This window comes from Pungitius pungitius, chromosome 2, assembly GCF_949316345.1.
Source record: "Pungitius pungitius chromosome 2, fPunPun2.1, whole genome shotgun sequence".
Classification (NCBI taxonomy): Eukaryota; Metazoa; Chordata; class Actinopteri; order Perciformes; family Gasterosteidae; genus Pungitius; species Pungitius pungitius.
In genome coordinates this window covers 1379220-1398439 of record NC_084901.1, presented here as the reverse complement: position 1 = coordinate 1398439, position 19220 = coordinate 1379220, and the positions used below count along the sequence as shown (strand labels likewise).

The following is a 19220-nucleotide window of genomic DNA, read 5'->3' as shown; positions in this document are numbered from 1 at the left end:
ATCTGACGTCATAGAAGAGCCCCGCTGCACTTCCTCCTCCGGTCCGCTAGCGGCTGCTGTTGATTGATGCGCGCATTGTTGACCCCACACATCGGAAACCGGAACACACGGAGAGGGGGGGGGGGCACTTAACCCAGGAATATCGACAAATCCCGGCACACATACGGGAGTTTTGTCGGTTGGAAGTTCGCGGTTCGGTGCACCAGCCGCCGGGGGGAGAGAGACGCTGACTGACGGCAGGGAGGCGGGGAGACGGAGGGAGACAAGGAGAGGAAGACAGATGGGAAAATGACCCCAGGTAAACTTTTTTTAGTCTGCGTGGCAGGTTGACAGAAAGACAGACAGACAGACAGACAGACAGACAGACAGACAGACAGACAGACAGACAGACAGAAAGACAGACAGAGACACAGACAGAAAGAGAGACAGACAGAGAGACAGACAGACAGACAGACAGACAGACAGACAGACAGACAGAGACACAGACAGAAAGAGAGACAGACAGAGAGACAGACAGACAGAAAGACAGACAGACAGACAGACAGACAGACAGACAGACAGACAGACAGACAGAGACACAGACAGGTTTGTTGTACGTAACTGATTCCAGTCGGATTCCGTTCGTCTATTTTCCCGTTATTAACCGTTATTAAGCGTTAATAACAGTGACCGCGTTTGCTAAATATCAGTGTTAAATAATTGTAATTTTATATTTATATTACTTAATATACTGTTCCGTTTAGAAAACAAAATAATATTGTAAGTGACTTTTTAATGTCACAGGACAACACTGAAATGTAGAAGTTTAAATACCTCAAACTTAAGTACACTTACTTACGTGTTACTTTCCTAAATATATATATACGACTTCCTAAATGTTGTATTAGAATTGTATTTGTATAATTGAAATAGTATTGTGAGACTAAAATGGGGAAGTACTTATCACTGTATACTTTGACAAAACTTATGAACAACAATACAATAAAATACACAAATGAATAACAAATACAATGTGTAAAATAAATAAAAGTTCACCAGCGCAAAACAGAACACAAAAGCAAGAAGATTGAAGTAAATAATTAAAGTAAGAAATTCAAAATAGAAAAAGTAAATCAACAAGATGATGTGTGTGTGTGTGTGTGTGTGTGTGTGTGTGTGTGTGTGTGTGTGTGTGTGTGTGTGTGTGTGTGTGTGTGATGCATGATAAGTTCTAGTATGGCACGTGTGTTAAAGCACCACTTCCTGTTCCTGCAGCGTGAGCAGCTCCTCTGAGGACCTCCGTCATGCCGCTGCTCGACCTGTCGGCCAACCGGCGCATCGCCGCCGGCCTGCTGGTCAACCTGCTCTCCTCCATCTGCATCGTCTTCATCAACAAGTGGATCTACGTCCGCTACGGCTTCCCCAACATGGCGCTCACCCTTGTGCACTTCGTGGTCACCTGGCTGGGGCTCTACCTGTGCCAGAAGATGGACATCTTCTCTCCCAAGAGGCTGCCGCTGCGCCGGATCGCCTGGCTGGCGCTGAGCTTCTGCGGCTTCGTGGCCTTCACCAACCTCTCGCTGCAGAACAACTCCATAGGGACGTACCAGCTGGCCAAGGCCATGACCACGCCCGTCATCATCCTCATCCAGACCAGCTACTACAAGAAGACCTTCTCCACCAAGATCAAGCTCACGCTGGTGAGGAGCTCTCCTTATCGATCTCAATGCTTGATTAGTTAGTCTGAGGGAGAGAAGATGAAGATGCTTTGTGTTCTTCTGTCTCCAGGTGCCCATCACTCTGGGGGTGCTGTTGAACTCGTACTTCGACGTGAGGTTCAACCTGCTGGGGACGGTGTTTGCGTCGCTGGGGGTTCTGGTGACGTCTCTTTACCAGGTGGTGAGTACTGGTTCACTCAGAAAAAACCACAGAGGCACATGTGGAAGCAACCTCGATGAATAACCCCCCCCCCCCCCCCCCCCCTTCTCTCTCTCAGTGGGTTGGAGCGAAGCAGCACGAGCTGCAGGTGAACTCTATGCAGCTCCTGTACTATCAGGTAGGAGTTATGATGTCACTCTACTGCAGGACTCGCATCACCTGCTTTTAGTCTTCAAGGCTTTTTATCCCATGTTTTTTATAGCGTTTTTAACCAAAAGTGCTTTACAATTTAAATCTACGAGAAAAGTAAAGATAAGAGACAGAAAACACAAATAAATAAATTTAAACCAAATAGAACTGGAGCAGACTGGAGAATGAGTCTTCCCTTGGTTTTATGTTCATAATAATATGGTATTAATAAGTGTTGATAATATGCTGATATTAACACTGTGACTCCTCTCAGGCTCCTCTCTCCTCGGGCTTCCTCCTCTGCGTCGTTCCTCTGTTTGAGCCTCTCACTGGTGACAAAGGGATATTTGGACCCTGGTCACTTCCTGCTCTGGTCTCTGGACTCAACACACACACACACACACACACACACACACATACACATACACACACACACACGTATACAAGTTTGTTGGTAAACTCTCTGGCTCCAGGCTTTCATTGTGACGGCCCTGATGATTTGTTTGATTTATTAGTTTCATACATTGTCGTGTTGCTGTGGTAACAGCCTCCTCCCCCCCCCCCATCCTGTTGCCTAGGTGACGGTGCTGTTCTCCGGCGTGGTGGCGTTCCTGGTCAACCTGTCCATCTACTGGATCATCGGAAACACCTCGGCCGTCACGTATCCTCTAACATGTGGAAGTCCAGAGAGACGAGGGGGTTCTGGGTGCTTTGGGGCTGGTGTGGGTTCTTCTGGAGGAGGGAGGGGGGGTGGGGGGGTCAGGGATTCTTTGTTGTTCACTGAACCAGTGTAGGACTTCTGATTTCCTCTTTTGGAACTAACATCCAATTGGACTCAGGGACGTCTTATGTCTTCTCGTGGAGGTCTTAGGTCTTCTCGTGGAGGTCTTAGGTCTTCTCGTGGAGGTCTTAGGTCTTCTCATGGAGGTCTTAGGTCCTCTTGTGGAGGTCTTAGGTCTTCTCGTGGAGGTCTTGGGTCTTCTCGTGGAGGTCTTAGGTCTTCTTGTGGAGGTCTTAGGTCTTCTCGTGGAGGTCTTGGGTCTTCTCGTGGAGGTCTTAGGTCCTCTTGTGGAGGTCTTAGGTCCTCTTGTGGAGGTCTTGGGTCTTCTCGTGGAGGTCTTGGGTCTTCTCGTGGAGGTCTTAGGTCTTCTTGTGGAGGTCTTGGGTCTTCTTGTGGAGGTCTTGGGTCTTCTCGTGGAGGTCTTGGGTCTTCTCGTGGAGGTCTTAGGTCTTCTCGTGGAGGTCTTGGGTCTTCTCGTGGAGGTCTTAGGTCCTCTTGTGGAGGTCTTGGGTCTTCTCGTGGAGGTCTTGGGTCTTCTCGTGGAGGTCTTGGGTCTTCTCGTGGAGGTCTTAGGTCCTCTTGTGGAGGTCTTAGGTCTTCTCGTGGAGGTCTTGGGTCTTCTCGTGGAGGTCTTAGGTCTTCTTGTGGAGGTCTTAGGTCTTCTCGTGGAGGTCTTGGGTCTTCTCGTGGAGGTCTTGGGTCTTCTCGTGGAGGTCTTAGGTCTTCTCGTGGAGGTCTTGGGTCTTCTCGTGGAGGTCTTAGGTCCTCTTGTGGAGGTCTTAGGTCCTCTTGTGGAGGTCTTGGGTCTTCTCGTGGAGGTCTTGGGTCTTCTCGTGGAGGTCTTAGGTCTTCTTGTGGAGGTCTTGGGTCTTCTCGTGGAGGTCTTAGGTCCTCTTGTGGAGGTCTTAGGTCCTCTCGTGGAGGTCTTGGGTCTTCTCGTGGAGGTCTTGGGTCTTCTCGTGGAGGTCTTGGGTCTTCTTGTGGAGGTCTTAGGTCCTCTTGTGGAGGTCTTGGGTCTTCTCGTGGAGGTCTTGGGTCTTCTCGTGGAGGTCTTGGGTCTTCTTGTGGAGGTCTTAGGTCCTCTTGTGGAGGTCTTAGGTCCTCTTGTGGAGGCTGGGGATATGCTGGTAGTCACGTACTGATCTTGAGGGGTTCCATGTGTGTTGTTGCTCTCCTGACTCCGCCGTGCAGCTACAACATGTTCGGCCATTTCAAATTCTGCATCACGCTGGTCGGAGGGTACCTGCTGTTCCACGACCCACTGTCCCTCAACCAGGTGAGTCTTCCCCTGCGCTGGGGATCCAAACCGACAACCATGAAGTGACCTGTCTGTCCTCCCGTCTCACCCTCAGGCCCTGGGCATCCTCTGCACTCTGGCTGGTATCCTGTCTTACACTCACTTGAAGCTGGCGGAGCAGGAGGAGGGGAAGAGCCGCCTGGCTCAGAGACCATAGGCCGGCTCACCTGTCAATCAACGGCCGCAGAGACAACTTTATACGTATTTTTTTATCTTAATACGAGTATTTTTTTAAGGAGAGTACTTTTGTTTTTCATGGCAGCGTCCGGACATTTCAGCTCTTTCACTCTTCCTGCAGCACCGAAACCTTTTGGGAAATGACTCGAATTCAGCTTCATTTTCTTCATTTTCGGTGTTGGGGATCAGGTCCGATCTAAAGGAGCCTACGGGTTTATATCGCTGTTAATTTAAAAGACGGATCCCATCTAAAAACATCTGTCTGCAGCTGCAAGCAGACAAAATGATATTTAGTCAAATAGTGATTGTAGTCCAGTAGAAAATAGTAAGATCTCAACACAAAACTAAATCTGTCGTCTTCTCGCGTTTATCGTCCAGGACGCCATGGACTCTGCATGCTGGACGTGTGAAACGAAGTCGTTTCTGTTTCTGGACTCTTCAGTAGACGATTTCTTATTAAATGAAAAGGTTTTTGCTCTAAACTTAGTTTCTTTAGGATTTTTGAATGACTGATAATGATAATGATACGATACACACGAACAATCCAACTATTTCAAGCCAACGTCTGAGAACCAATCAAACAGTATTTGAGCCTTAGTACAAATCACATGTCCAATCAAAAGCTACCTAAAGGAGGCCTCATCAGTTGTTGGGTTTTTGCCGTATTGTTAATAACGTTTTTCTTATGTTTACCTTTCTGTTCCATGTGTTTCATTTGATTGAAGATTGATTTCACACCGTTTAATCGACTTTTGTCTGTTAGGTGTAGATGAGAATAAATGGATTCACCGTGCGACTGAAGTAATTAAGTAGTCAGGGAGCATTAATATAAATAAAGACAACTGACTTCGACTTTTTTTGATATACATTTTATCTGATTTTATATATATATACATATATATATTATTCCTCCTCACTGTCGGTCTGCACAAATTTGTCTCGTCATTCACCAAAGAAAAAGTTTGCATGAATGAAAAAGCCTCTAAATGCTGAGTCTTTAAACAGAACTTTTTCTCATGGATTACATTCTTGTTTCTTCTAGATTTAAATAGATTTTTTTTTATGATTTCAGTGTTCCAGTTCATAGTTTGTTTTTATATCTTTGTTTGCTTCATGTATGCTTTCCCTTATTTGTCTTTTATTTGTAGCATTTGTGAGATATTCTGCCTTCTGATGAGCTCAGCTTTACTCTTGTTTCACTTCTCAGTCTCATGAATAAAAACTGATCCAGTAACCTTACAGCTGCTTGTGTTCTTTGCTGATTGACCGGAGAGTTTCCATATACTTTTCATTTAAATAATGTATTTTACGGGAATGCTCCAGCAACATTTCCCTCTGAGATGTTGTGGTCTATAAAGTAGTTTGAGGACCCGCTTTGAGTTGAACTCTAGTAGTGAGTCAGGTACTCGTTCTACGGAAACAAGGAATGTTAGTGTGGTTCTATTTATTGTAAAGACAGCATAAAAGAAGGGTGTGTGTGGGTCATTAATAGTGCAGTGTATTAACAGTATCTGCCTTGTTCACACACACAGGCTGTCTGTGCAGAGGGGAACTTCCAGATGAGCCAATGAGAGGAAAGATTGTGTGTTTAAAAATACTCAAGTTCCCTGAGGAGGGAAACCTGCGAGCTTCTTTGAAACCTTCTCACAGAGACTCGCTTGTGTTTCCCTGTTTTAATTCGTACTGCCCTCTGGTGGCCAGCGAGCAGCCCTCTTCCCTGCGCAGCTGCCCCAAACATTGCCTGTTAATGTCATACAGTTGTAATCTGATTTTAAAATACGATATATATATTTTTGAATATGGGTTGGATAATAATGCAATGGTATGAAAGATCATTGTCTAAAAGTACTCTTCTACTAAATTAAAACTTAGTGTATCTTAATTTCGATATTTTCAATAAGGCAAAATTTGTAGAACCAACATTAGGAGGTCCTGCTGACGTTCACACGGAAACCAACGCTAATGACCGATGTTTGTTATGCTACAATTAGCAGGTAAACATTTTCATATTATAGTGACATTTGCACGCACATAAGAAAAGCTGACCATGAAATTTGTGTGTATGTTATGTAAAGCTTACACGATGAGGACTAAACACACGCTAGCTGTCAATTTAACGCTGTCAAAACGTTTGTTTACATCGTGCATTCAAGTGGCTAATGGCTTTAGCAATGCTAGCGCTAGCTTTGTGTTTTTAATTTGTAATTTCCATCCACATTTAAAACCTTAAAGCATATTAACTAAGCCATGAAACGGATTGTCACCCTTGAGGTGAACATTTAACCAATTTTCAGCCAAATCATGAACATTAAAGACGTTAACGCTACCTTCCTAGCCAATGTTATGCAGCTAAGCTAGGTGGCTAACTGTCGAACGATAACGTTACAGGTGTTGGCGGCTGGAGAGTTCGGTCGTTTACTTTTGACTTAATATTATTTTTCCAATTCTGCCCAGTTTGCTAACTGTCAGGCGCAATCCAGTGCTTTGCTTCAGTAAAATTACTCAAATCACACTGAAAATACTATACTAATAGTAGAAGCCCTGTATTTAAAATAGTTAAGTTATTATGCAAGTAACTTATTTAAACAGTATGTATTGTGCAGTAAAATATATCTGAAAAATTATATCTGCATTGATATTTAATTTGCATTTTACAGCTATAGATGTTTGTTTATAAACTTTTAAATACTGCTAACTAGTTTAAATATAACCCACACACATATATATATATATATATATATATATATATATATATATATATATATATATATATATATATATATATATATATATATTGCAGCCTTTCTGTTTTTTGAGAACCAGGTTTCTCTAAAAGGTCAGCTGATCAAAAGGGCTTTCTTATTTGTTATTTGATCTTACAATATATAAAATTCTCAAGTCACACATAAGCCTTGAGTTCATCTTAAACATTCAACATTAAACACATGTGGGGAAACAATGTCTTTTACATGTGATAGAAGAGCATGCTTTCCTCAAAAAATAAATATATCAGACAGGTAAAGGAAAGGAAAAATGTACAATATTTACCCGTTTCCAAAAAGAGAGAAATGAATACATGACATTTTAATGATAATTACATTTTTGTAGTAAACATAAATGTTTTAATCACACGCATTCTATTTTCTTGGCCAAATAAATTCCTTTGAACCATGAGATCATTTATCACAATTTATTTTGTAGGGTTAAAACTGAAGATACATAAAGAAAATTCCATCTGCTGCAGGAAAAGAGTGCTGCTTCATTTCCTTGTGCCGTAATAGATGTCGGTTGAAGTTTAAGCTCTTTTTATATCAAACTAAAAGATAAAAGGCAATTAGCAAGAATTAAGACAATTTGAAAATACGTTTAAATATATTTTCTGTTGTGCAAAAGACCGAATATGTACCAATGCAGATGGTTGGAAGACCTTCATGAACAAGCCGTCTTTGTGGTCTTTCCGCAGTATGCCTGCTGAACGCAAGCGCTCAGTAAACATGGACGAGAAAGACGTTTGCACCTTCAGCAGCAAGGAGAAGGACAGAGATGGTGAGAGAAGACCAGCGTCCGCACGAGACAAAGCGAAAGACGAGGCCAAGATGAGCGGCAAAAAAGACGGGGGCAAGGAGGAGAAGAGGAAGCGCCTGGAGGAGGAGAAGAAAAAAAAGGAGGAAAAAGAGCGGAGAAAGAAAGAGGAGGAGAAGCAGAAAGCGGAGGAAGAGCAGAAGAAGAAAGAGGAGGAGGATAAGAGACAGCAGGAGGAGGAGGAGAAGAAGCTTCAAGAGGAGGAGGCCAGGAGACAACGTGAAGAGGAGGCGGCTCTCCTGAAGTAAGTGCTGGTGAACTCTTACATGATGATCAATATCTGGATAAGCCATAAATGATGTAATATCCACAATATCCTTCCGGTTGATGTAACACCTTCATAGCCTGTTTAATTTAAGAAACATGTGCAGAATAGAACCATGAGGGAGAACAAAAAGTCCAAAAAGGAGAAAAACAGGAAAATCCGTATTGCATGATTTTTACCTTTAGTGTCCATTTCTTGTTGGACAGCTTGTTGGTATCAGAACATAAGAAGAAGTGATGCGCTTACTGATCATTTGTACGTCTCCTCTGCAGGGAAAAGGAGGAGGGACATCAGCTGCACCAGGAGGCCTGGGAGCGCAATCAGAGCAGGAAGGAGCTCCGCAGCAAGAACCAGAACGCCCAGGAGGGTCGGCCCGAGGAGGCCTTCTTCAGCCGCCTGGACTCCAGCCTCAAAAAGAACACGGCCTTTGTGAAGAAGCTGCGCACGCTTACCGAGCAGCAGCGGGACTCGCTCTCCCACGACTTCGGCTCTCTGAACCTCAGCAAGTACATCGGCGAGGCCGTGAGCTCCGTCGTGAGGCCAAGCTGAAGATCTCCGACGTGGGCTGCGCCGTCCACCTGTGCTCCCTCTTCCACCCAGCGGTACACCGAGTTCGCCCCGTTGCTGCTGCAGGCGTGGAAGAAGCACTTCGAGGCCAGGAAGGAGGACAAGTCGCCCAACGTGAGCAAGCTGCGCACCGACCTGCGCTTCATCGCCGAGCTCACCATCGTCGGCCTCTTCACCGACAAGGAGGGCCTGTCTCTGATCTACGAGCAGCTGAAGAGCATCATCGGGATCCCGACCGGGAGACGCACACCCACGTGTCGGTGGTGATCAGCTTCTGCAAGCACTGCGGGGACGACATCGCCGGCCTGCTGCCCGCAAGGTCAAACTGGCCGCCGAGAAGTTCGGCCTGGGCTTCCCTCCCAGCGAGATCATCAGCACAGAGAAACAGCAGCCCTTCCAGAACCTCCTGCGGAGTACTTCACCTCGCTCACCAAGCACCTGAAGAAGACCACCGCGAGCTGCAGAACACCGAGAGCAGAACAGGTGCGTGGCCCGGAGAGGAGGGGTCGTAATCATCTGTAAACTCATGTTCACCAACTAGTTCATTATCTCATGTCTCCAGCTGCGTACCCAGTGTTTGGGACCTGAACCCCCCAGTCGTTGCCGACCGTCGCGTAGGCCGAGAGGTTCCCGCCCCCGCTCACTTTGTTTGTTTGTTTCTCCAGGCGCATCTTGCACTCCAAAGGGGAGCTGAGCGAGGACCGACACAAGCAGTACGAGGAGTTCGCCACCTCGTACCAGAAGCTGCTGGCCAACACCCAGTCTCTGGCGGACCTGCTGGACGAGAACATGCCCGAGTTGCCTCAGGACAAGACCGTGCAGGAGGGTGTGTGTCCAATCAGTCCTCCTCCTGACAATGTGACCCGTTTGCTTTTTTTCACTGTACGCGTAACGCCGCCTTGTCTCCGCCCGCCCAGAGCACGGCCCCGGCATCGACATCTTCACCCCCGGCAAGCCCGGAGAGTACGACCTGGAGGGCGGGATCTGGGAGGATGAGGACGCCCGCAACTTCTACGAGAACTTGGTGGACCCTGAAGGCCTTCGTCCCCGCCATCCTCTTCAAGGACAACGAGAAGAGCGGCCAGGGCAAAGACAAGGACGACGCCAAGGTGCGTTTGATGTGGCGCGCATATGACCAGAGAGTCTTTAGCTTTCGCCGCTGTTGTTGTTGTGTTGTTGTTGAGACCGCCCTGCTGTCGCTGTCCGGTTCAGATGGCAAAGACGGAAGGACGCGGCGGGCACCTCCACCACCCCCACCCCACCACCCAGAGGAGCTAGAGCTTGAGCTGGAGGCTCTGGACATCGCGGACGAACCTCTGGAACTGAGGGACCGGACGAGGCGGAGAGCGAAGAGCTGGCCAAGAAGCTGCTGGACGAGCAAGGTGGACAAAGGCCTCGGTCACTGCAGCGCGTCCTTTCCTTGCGCAGCTTAGCCCAGCGTGAAATATGAACTCTTTGTCTTCCAGAACAAGAGGACGAAGAGGCCAACACCGGGTCCCACTTGAAGCTGATCGTGGACGCCTTCATCCAGCAGCTCCCCAACTGCGTCAACAGAGACCTCATCGACAAGGTGCCGAGGAACAAGCCGCAGTGCACATGTGTACAAGTTATATTCTGCTTGATGATGAAGTCCGGTGTGATGAGCTTCTATCTTTGACTCCTGCAGGCTGCCATGGACTTCTGCATGAACATGAACACCAAGTCCAACAGGAGGAAGCTGGTCCGAGCCCTCTTCACCGTGCCCAGGCAGAGGTAAGGCTGCTGGCCCTCAGCGTGGAGATGGCTGGACTAATCAATATTGTTTCCTTAACAATGGATCGAACGGCGCTGCAGAGCTTCCTTCGGCTCTGAGGAGCATTTGAAGCTCTTTCAGCTCGTTGTTTTAAGTCCAGACAGACAGACGCAGGTCAGATGGTCAACAGAGCGGAGCATTTAGCGGCTACGTTTGGTCCAACGATGGAAAGGACCACAGCTGAAAGAGGGAATGTTTGAGTTGACTCAAACACCACCAGGGGGCGCCGCCATCCCGGGTCATATTTGTGTCTCTGCCGGTTTGCAGGTTGGACCTTCTGCCCTTCTACTCTCGCCTGGTGGCGACTCTTCACCCGTGCATGTCGGACGTGGCCGAGGACCTGTGCTCCATGCTGAAGGGAGACTTCAGGTTTCACGTAGGTCTTCTGCTCTGAAACTGAACTGACAAACCAGACCGCGTTATGATCCCCGCGTAATTCAGTCGTGCTGATGTTTGTGCTGTAGATCCGGAAGAAGGACCAGATCAACATCGAGACCAAAAACAAAACCGTCAGATTCATCGGGGAACTGGCCAAGTTCAAGATGTTCTCCAAAACCGACACGCTGCATTGTCTCAAGGTGACGGCTTTGTTCTGTTGTTTCCGAGCTCCTCCATGCGGATAAAGTGACGATAACAGTGAAATGTGCGTGTTCCCCGACAGATGCTGCTGTCCGACTTCACCCACCACCACATAGAGATGGCGTGCACGCTGCTGGAGACCAGCGGCCGCTTCCTCTTCAGATCCCCCGACTCTCACCTGCGGACCAGCGTCCTGCTGGTTAGTCGAGCCGAGACTCAGCGGACAGAACCTCCAAACCGGGTTGAGGTCAACGGCTGATGTTTTTTTGTATTTTTTTCCCCTCGCTGCGTCTCGCAGGAGCAAATGATGCGTAAAAAGCAGGCCCAGCATCTGGACGCCCGCTACGTGACCATGGTGGAGAACGCCTACTACTACTGCAACCCCCCCCCCATGGAGAAGACGGTGAGGAAGAAGAGGCCGCCGCTGCAGGAGTACATCCGCAAGCTGCTCTACAAGGACCTGTCCAAGGTCACCACGGAGAAGGTGCTGAGGCAGATGCGCAAGCTGCCCTGGCAGGACCCCGAGGTCAAGAGCTACCTGATCTGCTGCATGGTCAACATCTGGAACGTCAAGTACAACAGCATCCACTGCGTGGCCAACCTGCTGGCCGGCCTGGTGGCCTACCAGGAGGACGTGGGCATCCACTGCGTGGACGGAGTCCTGGAGGACATCCGGCTGGGCATGGAGGTGAGGAGAGCGAAGAATAAAAAGATCTGCAACCACATCAGGAGCCGCAGCAGCAACTATTCATCAATTAAATGTTACAAATCCACCAGAAAGGAAACGTTGACCAGTGATGCTGATAATGAGAAAACAAACAAATATTCAATAATAATATGATCTGCTGCATAAAGCATTTATTATATTTGTTATTGAAACCCCCCACCCACCCCCCCCTCCCCCAAAAAAAGGTCAACCAGCCCAAGTTCAACCAGCGGCGCATCAGCAGCGCCAAGTTCCTGGGCGAGCTGTACAACTACCGCATGGTGGAGTCCGCCGTCATCTTCCGCACCCTCTTCTCCTTCATCTCCTTCGGGATCAACCAGGACGGCAGCCCCAGCGCCCTGGACCCCCCCGAGCACCTGTTCCGCATCCGCCTGGTCTGCACTCTGCTCGACACCTGCGGCCAGTACTTTGACCGCGGCTCCAGCAAGAGGAAGCTGGACTGCTTCCTCTTCTACTTCCAGGTGGGTCGTGTGTGTGTGTGTGTGTGTGTGTGTTGGTGTGTGTGTGTGTGTGTGGTGTGTGTGCTGGTGTGTGTGTGCTGGTGTGCGTGAGCAGACGATGAGTCGGGCTAACGGGCCGTGGTGGTGTCTCTGCAGCGGTACATCTGGTGGAAGAAGAGCACGGAGGTTTGGACCAAAGATCATCCGTTCCCCATCGACATCGACTACATGATCAGCGACACGCTGGAGCTGCTGCGGCCCAAGATGAGGCTCAGCTGCTCCCTGGAGGACGCCACCAAGCAGGTCACCGAGCTGGAGAGGGAGGTGCTCGTCAAACTAGGTAAGGCGGGGGGGGGATGTGGGTGGGGGGGGGGGGGGGGGGGTCACCGGGGGCGGATGCGAGTGTCGAGTCTCTCTCTGTCGTCCCGGTCAAGCGGCATTCCTTCGCTGCGTGGGAGGACGGTCCCGCCGCGTCACGCTCGCTCCATCCGTCAGACGGGTTGTGTGGCTCGTGGAGACGCACACCGAACACGCGCCCCCCCACCCCCACCTCCCCCCCCCCCCTTTGATTTCAAAGCTTTGATTTTAGTGACTCAACGAAAACAAGGGCCAAAAAATATTCATTTTCAACCACTCGGATGATCAATGAATCACATGAATCATTTGTTTTAAAAGCCTTCTGTGGCTCGATGTGCTGGAATTCAGCCTTCGTTTTCAGGAATGAAAGACGTGAAATAACAGAGCAGGGCGTGAGAGGAGGAAGAAGGAAAGAACTGTGAGGGACACCGGCTCTGCTGGTTTTTAAAACCCGAAACGTTCTGCGAGTGTAAGAAGAAGAATGAGATCAGGAGCTGCTCCCCGAGGGTGAAACTCAGCTACGAAACGCCATCTAAAGGGTTTGAATGGATTCCACGGCTCATTTAAAGTGATGCACAAGAAGTAAAAGTAGATATTCTGAATCCCAAAGGCTCACCCCCCCCTCTCTTTGTTGTCCCTGAAGGTCTGGCCATGGGGAGGGACGGTCGCTCCAGCGCCTTGAGCGAGGAGGACGACGATGGCGACGATGACGAGGAGGGCGGCGCTGAGACCGAAGAGCAGTCGGGCAACGAGAGCGAGATGAACGAGCAGGAGGAGGACGTGAGTGTGTCGCCATGGCGACGGCGCTCGTCTTGTTACCCGAGGCCGTGGTGAGGGGCTCCTCTCATGGCTGCTTTTACACAGGAGGGGTCCGAGAACGAAGAAGAGGAGCGCGAGGAAGAGGAAGAAGAGAACACCGACTACCTGACCGACTCCAACAAAGAGAATGAGACGGACGAGGAGAACAACGTGAGAGCGTTACGCCGGCGCGCGGCTTCCTGTCGAGAAGCCTGCGTGCCGGCGTAACGCTTCCTTTGATGTGTCCAGGAGGTCACCATCCGCGGCGGCGGGCTGAAGCACGTGGCGTGCGCCGAGGACGAGGACTTCATCCAGGCTCTGGATAAGATGATGCTGGAGAACCTGCAGGTACGTCAACGTCACTTTAGTTTAATCAGAACCTGTAAGTCACTCTTGATTATTATGCACTTTGATTTACTAAATTTGCAGCAGAATGCAGGGAAAATATCTACTGTGTTTATTTACTTTGTATTCTTAGTATTTTTAATTTCCTGCCTGTTTAGTTAGAAAAGCGCTAATAACAGAAGCACAAGAACATTTCCACAAATGGCCACAGTGCCCTGGAGGTGAAACCTGTGTGTTTTCCTTGTTGGGGGGGGGCAGCAGCGCAGCGGCGAGACGGTGAAGGTGCACCAGCTGGACGTGGCCATCCCGCTGCAGCTGAAGAGCCAGCTGAAGAAGGGCGGCTCCAGGGAGCCGTGCATCGGCGAGGACGAGGCCGACGCCTCCGACACCATGCAGTTTGTCATGCTGACACGCAAGGGCAACAAGCAGCAGGTAACGTGCCCCCCCCAACCCCCCCCCAAAGGGAACAGGAGGCCTAGCACACTTTTGGATATTTACGTTCACTGCTTCTCACACACAATCCCACTGAGCCCAGGAACAACATTGACTCTGTGTGTGTGTGTGTGTGTGTGTGTGTGTGTGTGTGTGTGTGTGTGTGTGTGTGTGTGGTGGAATGTGTGGTTTGAGGGCAGAGACGGGCTCTTGTGCTGCAGCAGGGTGTGTCCAGCTTGTGCTTTAAGCGCTCGGCCTCACTCTCTTTTTCAGGGAGAACACAGAGCATCTTTGTGTGGGGGAGGAAATGACTCTCCCCCCCCCCCCCCCCCCCCCCCCCTTGTAAACAAACAGGGCCTCAGCTCACCATGCTGTTAGCGCTTAGCTTAGCGCGGGCATTCAGAATGGAGCCAGTGAAACAAATCCAGCACCTTTTCAAAAGCATCTTCTACTTTGTCCCTGATCATGTGAAACCAACGTGTGTGTGTGTGTGTGTGTGTGTGTGTGTGTGTGTGTGTGTGTGTGTGGCCCACAGTACAAGATCCTGAACGTGCCCCTCTCGTCCCACCTGGCGGCGAACCACTTCAACCAGCAGCAGGCCGAGCAGGAGGAGCGCATGAAGATGAAGAAGCTCACGCTGGACATCAACGAGAGGCAGGAGCAGGAGGACTACCAGGGTACGACGTTCTAACGTTTGCACGCCGGTCACATGCTCTGTTGTCTTCATCGCCTCGCGGTTAAGGCTCCTCCCCCTTTTTGGTGTTGCAGAGATGCTGCAGTCCCTCGCGCAGCGCCCGGCTCCGGCCAACACCAACCGGGAGCGCCGGCCTCGCTACCAGCACCCGAAAGGCGCCCCCAACGCCGACCTCATCTTCAAGACCGGGGGAAGGTGAGACGCGCTCGCTGGAGCGGCCGGGCCCCGGCGCCAAACAAACAAACAAACAAACAAACAAAACACAACAAAAACAAAACCAAATACAAGCGAAGCGTGCGGGATTGGGCGACTGTTTGCGCCGACTCTCCCCCTCGCTCTCTCCGCCTCGCCGGCGTCTCTGTGAACGGAGCGAGGAGGCAAAGAGGCAAAGAGGCAAAGAGGCAAAGAGACAGACAGGAGAGGCGAGACAGGAAAGACGAGCTGGTTAGAAAACACACAGACAGAAATGAGGATTTTTGAGGAGCTCCTGTTTGTATTTGCACTTTTAACTGACTCTGGTTTTCAGTTGTTGTTGTTGTTGTTTTTTAAAGCTCTGGATACATTTGGAAAATAAAGATTACTTGAAGTTTAGTCTTTGTAAACATCAACAACACCTTGTGTATCTTTTTTGCTTCTGTAAAGTGGAACGACGGCACAACAAGAACCGCTTCTTTTCTCTTGTTTTTCTCATGTACTGAGCGTTTTTAAGACAAATTGGTCTATTTTATTTTTATTTGTGGAGGATAATAAAGGAGCAGAAAGGGAGGACAGGCAGGAAAAGGGCGCACAGCGTGAAATGTGTGATTTGGCTTGAGTAATAAAACGTTTATAACAAGTGTTGTGTGTGTAACAAAGCCTGAGCTCCATTAAAAAACACATCAAAGAGCCTAACTGTTGTTCCTTCATCTCCACCACCCCCCCCCCCCCCAAAATCCTCCATCCGCCTCTGAAAGTAGTCCCAGGCAAACCTACATGGAACCTCAAGATTCATGTCTTCGTTTTAACGTATAAAAAGGAATTTGGGTTAAAAACCTTTAATATAACCTTAAATATTAAGTCCTAAAGATGAAAACAAAATATAAATTCATATCAGAACATGGATTCCTCAATGGCCTCTCAAGTGTTTTAATTTATTCAGATTGTCAGTCAAATTCATTTAAACAAAATTTACACACTGTTTTAGCAAGTTAATTAATATTGTGAGACATTTTGTGAGTGGTATTTATATAAATACATGTCATGTTTATTTAATACTATACTATTAAACATTATAGAAAGGTAACAAAAAGGAAACATTACAAGTGAAAATATCCAGATTAAAATATTCAAAATGAAAACAAAAGGTTTCATCAGGTTTTTTATTGTCTGGATTATTTCATTTCGCTCCATTTCCTGTTTTCGACAGTTGGTTCTGAACACGTCGGCGTCTACGTGACCGAGTTCATTCGTCCGGCTCATATTTACTAATTAGCATATTAACGTGTCATGAATTACACAAATTATTTTTAATCGGAGAGGTAACTCAGCTATTTAGATTTGTGTGAAACCGCTCGATGAACTTTGACCTCGCGGAACGTCACCAACACGGCCGTTAGCTCGATAGCTAGCATGCTAGCTATCGAGCTAACTTACATGATGATGTCTTTCTTGATGTCATCCAGCGAATCTTTTTATTTGCCAGGAAATCTGTGAAGACGGGTTGTTTTTATTTTTTATGTCACATGTTCATGTTGTAGTTGTTGTTGTTATACCAATTTTTGCCACAAGAGGCAGAAAGGCACCACTAGCCTAATGTGCTAAACAGGACGTTTGTTATGGTGAGTTGTAATTTCATCATAAACTAATATTGTGTGGCAGCAGGTTGTGTAGATTAAAACCTGATGATTCTTCTGCTCCAGCACTTTGTTTCACTTGTTTTCAAGTAAAACATGAACTGGAACTGTGACTCCTATGGACTCCCCCTGAGGAGAAAGAAGGAGATCAGAAGGAAAGAAGAACCCATCCTGGTCCCACTGTCCTCATTCCATCATCCTTTAAATTAAGTCAGGACAAATTCATTATTTAACTCTTTCCCTTTTTTTGTTTTTTTCCTAAAGAAAATAAAGAAGAAATAGCCACAGGGGGAGGCGGGACTTGCCGGGGCCTCCCTGCCTCCCCCCCCCCCCCCCGGTGTCCCCCGTCGGCTCCCCCCGTCTACAGTAAATGTCTTGCTCTGTCCCCAGGAGACGCTGACGGGAGTCCCGCTCCGGGGTGATCGGACGAGCGAGCGATTGAACAAGCAAGAAAGAGGGAGAGAGAGAGCGAGCGAGAGAGAGATCGGAGGGGAAGCCGGTCTGAAGAGGGAACGAGTCCTCCAGACGCCCCCCCTCCCCCCTAAAGGCCCCCCCACACCCCGCCGGGACTGAAAGGAAACCCTGGACCGGATCACACCGTCCTCTCCCTGCCGAAAGGCCGCCAAGCCTCAACGGGGACTAAACCTAAAGGGTCAGAGGTCACAAGGTGTGTGTGTGTATGTGTGAGGGGGGGGGGATCGAGAAAGATGACCTCCCTCCTTTTTTTTGGCAAGTAAAATGAAAAGAAATCCACATCGGTCTGGATCGGAACTAGAAAAGCCGCGTGGCAGCAGCGCGGCGACCGGAAGCGGCGGTGTCGGGACAGGACCCCCCCCACCCCCCCCCACCTCACCTCACCTCACCCCCCCACCCCACCACACACCCCCGCGCTCCACACCGGGTGCAAGAAAAAGAAGAAGAAAACGGACGCTCGAAAAGCAGCAAGTGGATAGAAGTTCTTCAGGAGGAAAGTGAGGGACGTTCTCCTCTTTTTGGGGTTGTTTGATTCTTGAAGGAAACATCTGCACTCGGTCGTCAAGGCGACGCCTGTTTCTGAAACGTGGGCCGATGGTGCGAGACTCGAGTGGTCGGCTGGTTATATTGAGGATATTAATCCTCATTTTTGGGTCGTTATAATTTGGTAACACTTTGTTTTAGTTGCTGTAAAGAAAAAAAACTCATTTGGCTCCAATTGTTGAGGAAAACCGACGCTGATCTGAGAAGATTCACAACATTTAAAGGCACATTCCAGACTTCTGTAGCTTCTGTTTGATGTCGTAGTCCGTCCAAAATATTTGGGGTTTTTGAGCCGTGAATTTCAATTCTTTTCATTTTTACCGTTTATAAATATGAATGAATATGAATCGAGAAAATAATCAATAATTAAAACATTTTCCTTACATTCATAAAAAATATGTATATTATTTTCCAGGATCTCGCCTACAATTGATAAGCGCTTTTACAAAATGAACATCTGTAAAATAAAGAGTTTATTCCGATAAATGCTGTACATTTTGAGATGTAGCTACAATTAATAATCATTTAGCCTCCAGTGCAAAGACGCTACTAATCATCTGCACTGTGAACATGTGAAGCTGCTGTTAGCGTAGCTTAGCACAAAGGCTGTAAGCGGGGGGAGCCGTTAGCGCGGCGTCCACGTACCGACGCCTTTCCACTTCTGTCCTGCTGAGTTTTCCCTCCTCTCAGAACCAGGAGCATCTCAGCGCTGATTCGACAACATTCGTTTTGCTTTGTGGTGGAAGAAGAAGAAGAAGAAGAAGAAGTAGTTCAGCCTGGTTGTTTTATGTGAGCGATGGATTCATGTTCTCGGCTGCATGGCTCTTTTTGTCATTTGTAGTGAAATCCATTCCGTCAGGGAGTCATGGTACACAATCTGTACAATAAATGTTTGAAGGTCGTTGCTGTTTCTTCAGGAATGAGGTTGCGTGTGGTTTGCGTGTTCTTTGGGAGGGAGGGGGGGGGGGGGGGGTGCTTGTTGGTCCAGGTCTTAATTGCAGGGCGAGCAAACCTAAATAGGTCCCAGCTTCCTGCCTGTCTTCAGGGACACAAACGGGTTCTTCTTGCTGTAACATTTACAAAGACAAACCACACAATTAACACCAATTAAATGACAACAAAAAAACCACGAGGCGGAAGTCAAGCAGAAACGCTCTGAGGATGAAGGTTTCAAGGTGTGTCTGCATTCTAAATATAGCGTTTAACTGTTACCGGTTCCTTTGTGTGTGTGAAACGATGCGCTGACTGTAGAAGCAGCTGGATCTCACATCTGGATACAAAGACACTCGTCGGCTCATTAGCTCCCGATGGTCCGGGGTGAAGAAGAAAAAAAACCAGCGGGTTCAAAGGTCATATAACCCCGTGGCTTCCTGACCCTGCTTTACCAGCCCACCTCCCCCTCCACCCCCACCCCATGGAATCATGGGCCTATGCAGATGATACCGGATGGACACACCTGAAGATGACAGTGAGGAATGTGCTCAAACCAGGT

At 48.4% G+C, this 19220-nt stretch overlaps 2 protein-coding genes across 2 annotated transcripts; both read left to right on the top strand.

Annotated features, from left to right (window-relative positions):
- The first annotated feature begins 110 nt into the window (after positions 1–110).
- Positions 111–5540, top strand: slc35e3 (solute carrier family 35 member E3). The gene is made up of 8 exons (XM_037461591.2): positions 111–298; positions 1255–1679; positions 1768–1878; positions 1976–2035; positions 2321–2419; positions 2625–2707; positions 4019–4103; positions 4180–5540. The coding sequence occupies exons 2-8, from the start codon at positions 1284–1286 to the stop codon at positions 4279–4281; spliced, it is 936 nt and encodes a 311-aa protein (XP_037317488.1). The 5' UTR covers positions 111–298; positions 1255–1283; the 3' UTR covers positions 4282–5540.
- Positions 5541–6191: 651 nt separating this feature from the next.
- Positions 6192–18652, top strand: upf2 (UPF2 regulator of nonsense mediated mRNA decay). The gene is given in 29 exon segments (XM_062559277.1): positions 6192–6295; positions 7765–8127; positions 8421–8680; positions 8683–8744; positions 8746–8940; positions 8943–9027; positions 9030–9122; positions 9125–9157; positions 9160–9202; positions 9381–9541; positions 9633–9745; positions 9747–9824; positions 9900–10035; positions 10038–10097; positions 10182–10285; positions 10382–10467; positions 10775–10883; positions 10972–11085; positions 11169–11285; positions 11385–11774; positions 11999–12274; positions 12410–12593; positions 13254–13390; positions 13475–13579; positions 13658–13756; positions 14012–14185; positions 14721–14862; positions 14954–15074; positions 17102–18652. Coding segments are annotated over 29 exon segments (3882 nt in total). The 5' UTR covers positions 6192–6263; the 3' UTR covers positions 17112–18652.
- The last annotated feature ends 568 nt before the right edge of the window (positions 18653–19220 follow it).